Source organism: Gallinula chloropus (assembly GCF_964237585.1).
Source record: "Gallinula chloropus genome assembly, chromosome: 7".
Lineage (NCBI taxonomy): Eukaryota > Metazoa > Chordata > Aves > Gruiformes > Rallidae > Gallinula > Gallinula chloropus.
In genome coordinates, this window is record NC_140092.1 from 26,092,284 (window position 1) to 26,105,069 (window position 12,786).

The following is a 12,786-nucleotide window of genomic DNA, read 5'->3' on the forward strand; positions in this document are numbered from 1 at the left end:
GATCCACTTGGAGTAGTTATTTTTTTCTGCTGTTAATTAGAACTTTTCTGCACTTGTGTTACCAGATAAGAATGCAGTGAACCTCTTGAAACCTTTGAAGCTGTTAATTCCAGAAATTAATGGGACTTGAGTGTTTCACCAGTTTTAGTGCAGCACTAGGATTCTGTTCAGCCAGGCTCAGAACAGGAGATTTTCATTTATGTCTTCTGTAAGAAAAAAGAAGAAAATGTTGTTAATGTCTGATCCACAGAGACATTTTTGTGCTGTATCACTGTCAAAGTGATAAATTTAAGCCTTACAGTACCTGTAGGGAGCAGAGAGACAGGAGGGGAATCAGCTTGTTCAAGGGCAGAGACTGGCAGGACAAGGGGGATGGAGTGAAGCTGAAGGAGGGAAGGGTTAGATGAGATCTTAGGGGGAAGTTCTCTGCAGAGAGAGTGGTGAGGGGCTGGAAGGGGCTGCCCAGAGAGGTAGTGGGTGCCCCGTCCCTGGGGGTGTTCAAGGCCAGGTTGGATGGTGCCCTGGGCACCCTTGTGTAGCTCCAGGCCTGGAGGTTGGTGGCCCTGCCTGTGGCAGGGGGGTTGGAGCTCTGTGATCCTTGGGGTCCCTTCCAACCCAGACCAGTCTGGGATTCAGTGATTACAGTTTTGGAGTGCTCGTGTAGGGCATGCTGTGCCTAGCAGAAGCTGAGTGTGGTTGCTGCTATCACATTCAGCCCATTCAGACCCTTCACAGTTTCTTTTTTCTAGCCCTGGATCACAGATTGGGACATAAGAATCCCTTCCACCCCCCTTGTCACAAATGACTGATCCTAAACCCCTCTTTGAGCAGCTATTGGCAACAGTACATGTGTTCTGGTAACTTGCTGCAGCTTTGCCTCTGCACAGTTTGTGGCTGGTAGATTGTCATCAGAAGAGCTGGAAGATTTCTGAGAAGAAAGGCTCTGCATGTCTCATCTCTGAACAGAATCAGCCCCCACTTACAGTTAGGGAGCTGCTAGTAGGAATTTGGACACAGTTCTTCAATCCACATGTTTAGCCTAACAGCTTCTGTCACGTATTGTTCCAGGATCAACCTGTGCTGTATAGCAGCCCTTGCTTAATGACTGGCAGGATTGTTCAGCTGTCACTCAGGGCTGGATCAGAAGGTGGCAGGTTGAGAAAGTGCTTTAGGCTGAATGCAGCTTTGTAATGTGAAACTGCTGTCATGACAGCTTCTGCTCAGCTGCTGCCTGACTGTGGAGATGTCACCAGCGCAGGTGTTACCCAGCTTTTAACTTTCCTAGAGGAGTCTCTGTGTGGATTGAGCTGAGCCAACATGCCCAGCCCATTTAGGATTCCAAAATTGTCCCTGCCTCTGCCTAAGCCTCCTGATGCACGTGGTCTGGTGGGCATCGTCTGAGCATCTGCCAGGTTAGGTAAACTACATGGTCTGACCCGTAAACTACATGGTTTGATCTTCTGGAGAGAGTCCAGCGGAGGCTGCGAAGGGGATGAAGGGCCTGGAGCATCTTCCCTGCCAGGAAAGGCTGAGGGAGCTGGGGCTGTTCAGCCTGGAGAGAAGCAGCCTGAGAGGGGATCTGATCAATGGGGATCAATAGCTGAAGGGTGGGACACAGGGGGACATGGGCAGCCTCTTCTCAGTGTCTGTGGGGACAGGACAAGGGCCGATGGCCTCAAGTTGGAGCCTGGGAAGTTCCGCCCCAATGTGGGGAAGAACTTCTTCCCAGTGAGGGTGAGGGAGCCCTGGGACAGGCTGCCCAGGGGGTGTGGAGTCTCCTTCTCTGGAGAGATTCCAGCGCTGTCTGGACGCCAACCTGTGTGACCTGTCCTAGGGACCCTGCTTTGGCAGGGGGTTGGACTTGATGGGCTCTGGAGGGCCCTTCCAACCCCTACGATTCTGTGGCCATCAACTGTAGTGTGATGACAGCATTTCTGTTGAATACAGTAATCTAGAGGTAAACTTAATTACTTGATCAGTGAGATATCTCTGCTGTTTTCCCTACTTGGCTTGAGATCTTTAAATGCCTTTTCCATCAGCATGCTTTGAACACTGATTCAAAAGCACAAGCTCTGTTTCCTTCCTTTGGCACTGAAGGATAAAATTTCATTTCTTAAGATACAACCATGCAGAATATCTAGGCTCAGGCACCACACAGGAATGACTTGATGGTACACACCACCTCCTAAATTTTTCATCATGAAAATATTACTTTTCCTTATAGAACAATCCAGAACCTTTCCACCTTATACAGTCATGTCTTACTGCTCCATTTGTCTCCATGCACAGCTTCTGGCAACAGTTTCTTTCCCATGAGAGCATGCCTCATCTTGATAGGAACATTTTGTCCTGTACATCTACCTGTTCTTTCAGGTTTACCTTCTTTGATCCCAAAGCAGTGGCACCATTCCTTCAGAGCGATGAGTTTGTCCTGGTCTTCATCGCACTCTTGGAAGAAGCGGGTGATGCAGTGTTCCATGGGCACAAGGGAGGCTCTCAGCGGTGCGAGCTCAGAGTGTGTTAATAACCTGAAAGAAAGAACAGGTATGGAGAGCAGTGTCTCATTAATAAATCATCAGGATAATTAAAGATTATCTGCACTGCTAGAAAATGACAACAGAGGTGCCCTGGTGGGTTCTGTCGGGGTGGTTCTGTAGTGAATCTTTCCCAGGTCGTTAATATGTTTAATTGCTATTTGTTTGCTAACGGGTTTTTTCCAAGAACAAGTATTACCAGGACCTGTTTGTGACTCATCAGTTGTGGAGTTCTGCCATTCACCTTCAGGAGGTCAGGCTTGCAAAGATTCTTAGCTGTGTTCTGAGACAGCAGGCGTGATCAGCATGAGGTATTGAGGGCCTGCAGCCTTGAAACATGGATCCCACCACTGAGTGTCATGACCAGCAGCCTGAGATCTGAGTCATGTTCTCAGGAGCCTGGGAGGCTTCCTCTAAACTGTGACAGTGGTGCTGTCTCACTATCTCTGCTCCTTAAACTTCAGCAGTGTTAGTTCAAAACTCTGGTACCCACAGTTTTGGGGCTTTTGTTTATCCATTCACTGCAGACAGGCCTCTGCCCTTTGCACTCAGCCTGTTGCTCCTAATTTCAGTTGTAGCATGAACCTTCTTTTCTTCCAGGATCAGGGCATCAGTAGCTATTAAGATGCTGTAAAGCTTAAGGTGTAATATGTGATTATGAAAGGCAAGAGGATAGCCAGTTCTGACATAAGACACGGCTCCAGCAAGACAGTGAGAGACGTTCTGTTAGAACCACAGAATCACAGACTGGTCTGGGTTGGAAGGGACCACAAGGGGCACAGAGTTCCAGCCCCCTGCCACAGGCAGGGCCACCAACCTCCAGGCCTGGAGCTACAGAAGGTTGCCCAGGGCCCCATCCAACCTGGCCTTGGACACCCCCTGGGATGGGGCACCCACCCCCTCTCTGGGCAGCCCCTTCCAGCCCCTCACCACTCTCTCTGGAAAGAACTTCCCACCTTTCCTTTAGTTTTAATCCATTCCCTCTTGTCCTGCCATTGTCTACCCTTTTAACAAGCTGATTCCCCTCCTGTTCCTCTGCTTCCTTCAGGGACGGGAAGGCTGCAATGAGGTCCCCCCACAGCCTTCTCTTCTCCAGGCTGAACCAGCCCAACTCCCTCAGCCTCTCTCCATAGGGGAGCTGCTCCAGCCCTCTGAGCATCTCCGTGGCTCCTCTGACCCCTCTCCAACAGCCCCACATCTTTCTTGTATTGGGGCCCCAGCTCTGGACACAGGACTCCAGCTGGGGCCTCCCAAGGGCAGAGTAGTTAGAGATGAATGCCTCCTTAGACATGGAGATACTGGCTTCTGCCAGCTGAGGGACAGGTCCTATCTATAGAAAAGCCTTAAAGTGGTTTCAAAACCAGTCTGACCTTAAACAACAAAATGGAACTGAACCTGCAAAGGTAATTTTTCTTTTACCTGTCAACAGGGTGCTGATCCAGCTGATGGAACTGCCAGTGCACAGGATACACATACATGTGATAGTTCTTCTCAAAGTCATGGAGAAGCAGCTCAACTGTGTGGTCACCACCCAGCAGGCGCTTGTCATTCTGGTAGATTTTTTTCACCTGAACACAACAGAGAAATGGATATATTCTTTTTGTGATTTAGGAATTAAGATCTGTCTTGAAGAGAAACTATTCAGCAAGGAGATGGTTTGGAGGAAAGAAACTTGGTACAACACCAGTGGGGAAATGGGTTGTAGTGTTTTCTGGTAGTAACTAGAAAGGAAGATAAATAGATAAATTCCTGGTGGCCTAATCATCAGACTCACCAAAGCAGGGTGGTAGCCTCAGGTTAGTAGGAGATGAAACCAATGTTACCACATTCCTTGATGTTCCTTCCTTAGGCAAGCCACACGGTTTATTTCTCACCAAAAACTACCTCAGAAATCACTTAATTCATATCATTCAGTATGAGATGTTCCAGATAGGCCAGTGTCCCTCTTGGTAACTGTAAGCCATCTTTGGTGTTGTTCAAAGGATATTTTATTTAAGCCTGCTGTGACCTGCTGTGATCCACCTGCATGTACCTCCTGGTGCAGAGTTAGAGCAGCCCAGATCTTGGTTTAACTATTTTCTAACAGTTCACAGAATCCTCAGGTTGGAAAAGACCTTTAAGATCATCAAGTCCAACCGTTCCTGTCCCCATCTCTCTAAGTACCTGATCTAGCCTTTCTTTAAACACATCTAGGGATGGTGACTCAGCCCCCTCCCTGGGCAGCCTGTTCCAGGCCCTAACAACTCAGTTATGGCTTTTTAGACAGTTTTGGCATCAATTTCTTCAAAAGCAAACTGCTGGCATCAATTCACTTGATATAAAGCCTTTGCTAAAAAAAAATAATAAAAGGCCCATTGGTAATAGATCCAATTTTTTTGGATCTATATAGTGATCAATATTTTGATCCAGTATAGTGTGATACCACAGGTCTATGGGATGGTAGAAAGCAGCTCTTTTCTCTTAAAACTGAGCATCAGATGTGTAATTTTATAGCCCTTGAATAGCAAGGTGTAGATGGACAGTGTATGTAGCTGTATTAAGAAGTGCAAACTATATCCTTGAGTCTGTTCTCAGGTACTTTGGTGGTCATTGCTGAGTACCAGGAGTGTCTCAAGAACAGAAGAGGAGTTACTTTCAGTTGATCCAAGACAGGGATCCCCTAAACTGTTGTGATTCTGAACTGAATCCTGATGCGTGACTGCTCAGTCTCATGAATTCCCAGAGAGATTTTCTTCATGGTGAACCCTTCCTTTCCTTACCTGTGCATTGTCAGGAGACTTTGTCACCTACCTTCCTCTTCCAGGTCCCTTAATGAAAGCTGAACAGCAGCCCTTTCAACTGGTGGGACTCCACAGGTGAGCTCTTGGCTGACTATTCTGTCTTTTAATTAGTTATCCACACCCAGACCTTCCATCTTATGCCTGCTTAGTTTAACTCCTTTAGAAGATGGCATTGACTCCATGAATTGGGTCGTCCTTATCTACGTATTAGTTGATCTTTCCAAGAGGTTTGTCACAAAGCACTTCCCTGAACAGAAGCTGTTTCATGTCCTCTCAAGCGAAGTGTTTATGTAGGTGTGCAGTAATCCTGTCTTCTCTGCCTCTTGTCTGTAGACACTGACTTCAAAGCAGTGTACTTGGCAGGGATTTGCTTGGACAAAAGCAACATCCAGAGCAGAAATTCATCTCAGCTAAAGTAAGTGCAAGGGGAGGTGTTAAGTGGATTTTGGAACTTGTGAATCTGAGTGGAAATTGCCTTAACCAGAAGGGGAATCTCATAGGAAAGGGAGAGCTTGTAAGGTGTGAATCACTGTGTTTAAGTGGTTACTTACAAGGTAACTGCCTGGTCATATTTAAACAGGGTTGCTGACCTTACTCCTTTGCTTTTCATTCAGAAATGCAGAAGTATCCAGATCCCGTTGGTAATATTGCATAAGGATGTTTTTGAGCCAGTCTCGCATCCGGAGGGGGAACTGAGCCACTTCATAATCAGTACAGTGGGGGATGTCTGTGCCAAACAGGAAAGCTTTTGTTAACAAATGATCTGTTAAGTCCCCATTCAAGCATTTCTCAGCCAAGTTAGGTTTGATTTTAACCAGCAGACTTCCAGTTAAGCTTAGAATTGAATACACACATTTGGGAATGCAACAAATGGGTTCAATTATAAATCTACAGTTCTTTGGTGCACATGCTTAACCAGTTGTGGGAGCCACAACCTTTATCTGTGCAGCTTCTGAGCAGAGCTGTGCAGTGAAACTGTTATCAATCACTTGCATGAGAGCAGAGTTCTCAACAGCAAAGGAATATTCTGGTGGAGCATACACTTTCCTCACAGGGTATGCAGCAAGTGAAGAGTTTGGAAATTGGTTCTGGCTTTTAGATTCTGACTTCTGCATTTGATATCTAAGGGTTTTTTTGGCATTTTAATTTGCTAATTGGCTGTAAATGCTGGTTTTCTGGTCAGGGTATTAAAAAACATCTTCAGATGCTATAGAAGATGCATGTAAGAGTACAGGGGGAAGGTAAGATTGACAACAAATTTGTGTGAACATAGGAGGGATGTCTTTAGGATTCAGATGCTTAATATCCTTAATTATAGAAAAAATGGCTTTTTAGACTAGTTTGGGGTTTGAATGTCTTGATTAGCAGATAATTTATGCAGAAGGGGAGAGCATGAGAAGAAGAGAGGTAACTCAGGGCTAGCTGGTGGTTAAGGCTACTGGCTCTTTATACTAGGTGAATTCTTCATAGAGAGACAAGCCTTACATTTGCAGGAGCCCACATAGTCTAGGTGCAGCTGGCGTCCCATTTTTGTCCCTTCGAGTTGGCATTTGGTGCCAAAGAGCTGACACGTGCCCTCGTAAGTCTTGTTATCCGTGCCACAGACCTAGAGGGGTGAAAAACAAACCCCCCACGACCCCTGCGTTGAGAAAGAACCTGGTCCCTCTTATAAGCATTATACTAATTAAAGTATTGTTAACATAGGGAGTAGCAGTTGTGAATGCATGTGATCAGAAGTATGGAACATTGTAAATGTTGTCTGCCTGCACAGGGATCAGTTGTCTGTACTTAAACACCCAGTTCTGAGACACTTGAATCTCACAGAATCCCAGACTGGTAGGGGTTGGAAGGGACCTCCAGAGCCCATGGGGTCCAACCCCCTGCCAAAGCAGGGTCCCTAGGACAGGTCACACAGGTCGGCGTCCAGACAGGGCTGGAATCTCTCCAGAGAAGGAGACTCCACACCCCCTGGGCAGCCTGTCCCAGGGCTCCCTCACCCTCACTGGGAAGAAGTTCTTCCCCAGATTGGGGTGGAACTTCCCGGGCTCCAACTTGAGGCCATGGCCACTTGTCCTGTCCCCACAGACCCTGAGAAGAGGCTGCCCATGTCCCCCTGTGTCCCCCCCTTCAGCTATTGATCCCCATTGATCAGATCCCCTCTCAGGCTGCTTCTCTCCAGGCTGAACAGCCCCAGCTCACTCAGCCTTTCCTGGCAGGGGAGATGCTCCAGGCCCTTCATCCCCTTCGCAGCCTCCGCTGGACTCTGTCCAGGAGGTCCCTGGCTTTTTTGTCCCTGGGAAGCCCAGCACTGGATACAGTACTCCAGGTGGGTATTATTTTTGTGTGGTAGTAATACAGTTTCTGAGGTGATACAGGATTGTTATGCTAAATATATATTCTTATTTGGTATGTGCTCTAAACCATCAAATGGATAAATGGAACGCTTAGAGACAGGGAAGAGCTCTGATGATCCCTGAGACACCACGTGAAGCAAATCACTTCAGGTAACTCCTTAGCTATATGGTTCACACTGTTCTCAAACTACAGTCAGTAAGTTTGGGGACTTCATACCTACTTTTACAGTTACCAGAATCACCCAAATGTGCTGGCATGCTTTTTAGGTTAGAATTATTCTAAATATTAGCAGGGGAATATATTATTTTGTAAACGTTTTAGTTAGCTTTCCCACCTTGCCATGTGCTGAAGGAGATACTTACATGCTCGTAGTCTTTGGTGGAGGGGCAAGCAGCAGGATCTTGGCAAATACACCTGGGTTTCCCTTGTTTGTCCATGTGGCAGACTCTACCTCTTTTGCAGTGGAAGTTCCTACATGGGTCTAGCAGTGACAGTGAGAAGGAGGGACTGTTAGAGGGGATGGGATGAGGCTGAGTGTTTCTGTCAGTTGCTGCTGACAGTCAAAACAAAACACAGCCCAATGTTCCCCCCAAAGTCTAGTGCTTTTTGTAAGTTTGTTAAAATGCAGCTGGATCTTGTATTGAAAAAGGAAGAGCCAGACTTTAAATGAGACATTTTTTGAGACTTCTAGAAATCCCAGGTTCAAAATGGTTGAGGAAATAAATTTCTCTCAAAAAAAGCTCTTTCTTCTATAAGGGTTGACATTCACTCCTAGCATCCTGGCCATACCCATCCATCTCTGCTGACTCCAGCACTGTCCCTTGTCCCATTCCTGGTCGAATTCAAGCTGCTGTTTTGAAACTGAACCATTTCAATGCAAGGTAATTCCCCTTCCTCTATAACCAACACACAAATTTGTGCACTGTCTACAAATGTTTTTTCACAAACCAATGAGTAAATCCAAGGGTGGGCGGAAGGGATTCTCTGGGAAGATTTACTGTGATGCAGGATTATGCACCAGCATGCTTTAGTCATGTAAAATAGTGTGCTGCCTAAGGCAGAAAAGAAATGCAGCCCAGCAGATTCCCCAGCACTGAGTTAGCAGCTATGTGATGGCTTTGCTTGTGACTTACCCAGGAGAGAGTTCTCACTCCTGTTGCTTGTGCTTTCCATCTCTCCTGAAGTCTTAACCTGGACAGTCACGGAGATATAAGCAGAAGTTTTAAATCTTGGGAAGGAAAAAATGCTTGGACAGAATTTTTCTGGGTAGAAATACAGAGCTGAGGTGCAGCTTCCTCTGCTTGCAGCAGAAAGGTTGTTGTGCAAAATGCATAAGAAGTGTGTAACCTCTGGTTGTACTAAGGCACTCCTGTTATTTGGGGAAACCAAAAAGTAGGAGGTGGAGAGAAGGACCTGAGTAAGGCCTGGGAACCTGGAGGTTCTGCAGTACTTGATGTACAGCAGTGTAGTGCCTTATGGTCAGCAAAGTTGGTGCTTCAAGTCTTAGTCTGCACCAGAGCTCTCCAAGTCAGGGAGTGTAAACTGTCTCTCAGCAGTGCCTGGGAGCAGCAGCACTGGGAGCTGCTGGGTTGGACAGGTGAAGCAGGAGATGGGAAGTGTGAGTGTTCAGTTCTGACCCTTCTTTGGTGCTGTGGTGCCTGCCCTCTTTCAAATGGATGCCTCCTATAATATTTTCTGTTAATATTCCAATGCTTATTTAACAGCCACAGGGAAGCCCACTCCTTTCTTTGGCAGAACACCCCTCACAGCTCACTGGTGATCTGATGGCTATCAGAGTACAGGAGATTTGGGTGCAGTGTTCTCCTTTGTAGGATCAGCCATCCTGTGTGGAAGTTCCCTAGTCTCTAGGATGACAATTACAGGAACTCTAGCCCTGCCTTTCCAAACTCTTCACTTTTATATGGCAGTGTTTGAATTCTTTGGGAGAGGGGAGCAAACAGCCTTTCCTAGTTGGCTTGAGACTGGGTTCCAGGTCTTGTATCCGTCTTTATGTATGTGTTTCATCACACAGCACATCAGGGCTGGAGCTCTTGTGTGAGCTGGACTTACTCCCTTTCTGGTACGATGCATCTGCAAGTTGTATGTGAAGGCCAGCATGAACCAGATGAGTAGTGAATAAAAGGGGAGAGGAGACCTGCCTATTAATAATCATTTTATCCAAAATGTTCTTTCAATCAATCATCAGGAATTTAAATATGGGACCTGTTCCCCCTTTTTTCCTAGTGTTCCAACTTTATTTTAAAGAGAACTTACCTTATCTTCACTTTCCATTGGATTCATGCTCTGAACAGAGCTACTTGCTACCAGTGTTTGCTCTCTGTCAGAATGAGGTGCCTCATGATCATAACCTTGTTCAGAGTGAATAAGGTCTTGAATTGTGACATCTCCGTAATCCTCGGTCTCTCTAAGAACTGCAGTGTCATCTTCAGTGGTTCCTTCCTCCTTCTGTTCAGTACTGGTGCTCTCCTGGTCATTACTCTGCATTCTCTCCTCTTCCTCATAGGTTCCTTCTTTCCAGGTATTGCTGGGGTCTTCCTCGACACCAGCATCACCACTGTCGTGACCATCATCATCAACATTACTGTCCTCCACACCTTGTCTTTCCAGCACTGAGTCGTGATCGCTCTGATAGTTTACTTGACTATTGTCTTTCCTCTCTTGGCTTTGCCCTTTCTCATCCTGGTTTTCATTATGGGGGATTGGTTCTTTATAAGGCTTCTTCTGGCTGTTCTCCCTCTCTTCTTCCAGGTCAAATTTCTCACCGTGTCTCTTGGTTACCTGGATTGGTTGACTGGAGTCTCTCAGGATCCCATCAGACTGCATACTGTTTTCATTTTGATGCCTTTTATATTGGCTGCCTTGATTTGTCTGGTCGCCTTTGTGCTTCAGTTCTCTGTAACCAGTTTCTTCACCCCATTTCTCATCCTCTTCCACACCTTCCTCATCACTTTCACTATTAATTCCAGACATGCCAACTGTATTTTTATTATATTTCCACATGTTCTGCTCATGCTCCAGACTGAGACCATCCACTGGACTTTCAGCATTGCCTAGAACATGTTTACTGGCTGTATTGCTGTGCTTCTCATGCCTCCTGAACTGGTGATGCTCAGAGCTGGACTGTTCTCTGCCACTGTCCTGGTTATCAGAAGCCAAACCTGGCTTATTGTGCAGTGCAAGGAAATTGATGCTCTTTAGGCTGTTTTTCACTTGATGTTCACCAGCTCTTCCTTGGTTTTTAGTGGTCTGGAGCTCATCCCTGTGCTCAGCATCTGGTACAGACACCTCTGGCTTTACATTTTTGTGACTGAGCAGCAAATCACCTTCATCTACATTCCCTATGATCTCCTCCTCTGGGGCTTCAAGATGAAGATCTTCAGTCTTAAAAAAACAAAAGGTAAGTAGATAAATAAACCCTAGAATTTATTTGAAGTCAACATGATGTTATTTTTGCCTTCTACTGCAAAGCTTGACACTGACTTGATTGTATTTTGTAGATGCTCCTCTCATGCAAGCCCAGAGCATGAAGTTCACAGCTGGTGTGACTTCCATTTTTCAGGAATTTATTTCTGTCTGTTCTTTTGTTGCTGGAGTTTCTGAAGACACCAATTTATAGGAGATCAGTGTGTATGGGTGTCCTGTGAAATCTCAGTGTGCTTAATAAGTAATTTAATGTCCTAACTTCAGGTGTTTGTAGGCTGTGGTAGTTATCACTTACATCAGGGAAGGGGGATGTGATACTCATCTTCCTACACAGATAAATAACGGGGCCTGGGAAAAGAGGCTGAAAGAACTGGGGGTGTTCAGCAAGGAGAAAAGAAGCAGCTGAGAGGGGATCTGATCAATGGGTATCAATAGCTGAAGGGTGGGACACAAGGGGACATGGGCAGCCTCTTCTCAGGGTCTGTGGGGACAGGACAAGGGCCGATGGCCTCAAGTTGGAGCAGGGGAAGTTCCACCCTAATGTGGGGAAGAACTTCTTCCTGGTGAGGGTGAGGGAGCCCTGGGACAGGCTGCCCAGGGGGTGTGGAGTCTCCTTCTCTGGAGAGATTCCAGCCCTGTCTGGACACTGACCTGTGTGACCTGTCCTAGGGACCCTGCTTTGGCAGGGGGTTGGACCCCATGGGCTCTGCAGGGGATCACTTGGTCTGACAAACTGAGCACTGCACCCTCCTTGCTTATGGGAGCAGCAATAACCACAAGTTCAGCTGTCAGTGGAGCTTGTTGCTGGTATGAATATGGGTATAATGATTATCTGGGTGGGGATCCAGGTATGGCAACTGCTTCAAATATGGGGAACTTCTACTGTGAGCTTTAGATTTTGTTCTCTTTCTAGCTATGTAGTGTGTGAGGCATGAGATGCTTGGTACTAATTCTTGGGATGACGGGCCTCCTTTTGTGTTTTTTAACTGAAATGTGTGTTATATATTTGAGATGAATGATATAGGCTGCTGCTTAATGGTCAAAGAACAAGAAAATTACCTTTTCTGGAGTTTTCTGTCCATGGGTTCTGAGTTTGTAGTGTGAGGGATGGTTCTGGAATAGACAAGTACATTCAATATTTTCATGTAAATAAAGTCTTTCATAGGTCAGTGAGATAACAGTATTTGTGGAATGGGAAATGAAGTGCCCAATAATGATAGCACGACAAGGACTTACTGGAATAGCAAAAGCAGATGCCACAAGACAAACGAAGAGAACGACAGCCTTCATGCTTTTCAGATCTTGCAGAGGACAGTAATGGAACAGTGGTGGGGTTTAGAGGTTTCCTTTCTGCTGTCAACATGAAAAGAAATGAAGTTAGGGTTTGGGTATAATGGTCTAGAGATGACTGAGGAAAGCAATGTAGTGGCTTGTGTAACTGGCTTAGTCTGAAGACCCATAAAATTGTGCAGTTATCTCAGGTGTTGGACCAGCTTATCCAGAGGATGCTTTGGTGTTCATTCTTCTGCAGCACTTCAGCGGTGTGCTGTGTTCACAGACTGTAGTGGTATTACTAGGCAGAGCTATGAATGTACATAGGTTCAGCTCTGTAAACCTTTACCTATTCTTAGGAGACACTACTTTGTGAAAATGTCTCTATTTCTGAAACAATA

At 46.1% G+C, this 12,786-nt stretch overlaps 1 protein-coding gene across 1 annotated transcript; it reads right to left on the reverse strand.

Moving 5' to 3' along the window:
* Nucleotides 1–177: 177 nt before the first annotated feature.
* On the reverse strand, nucleotides 178–12,403 carry SPARCL1 (SPARC like 1; the record flags this gene model as incomplete). The annotated part of the gene is made up of 9 exons (XM_084267034.1): nucleotides 178–206; nucleotides 2,380–2,528; nucleotides 3,954–4,102; nucleotides 5,905–6,041; nucleotides 6,800–6,920; nucleotides 8,032–8,176; nucleotides 8,799–8,860; nucleotides 9,944–11,071; nucleotides 12,350–12,403. The coding sequence occupies 9 exons, from the start codon at nucleotides 12,401–12,403 to the stop codon at nucleotides 178–180; spliced, it is 1,974 nt and encodes a 657-aa protein (XP_084123160.1).
* Between the last annotated feature and the right edge of the window lie 383 nt (nucleotides 12,404–12,786).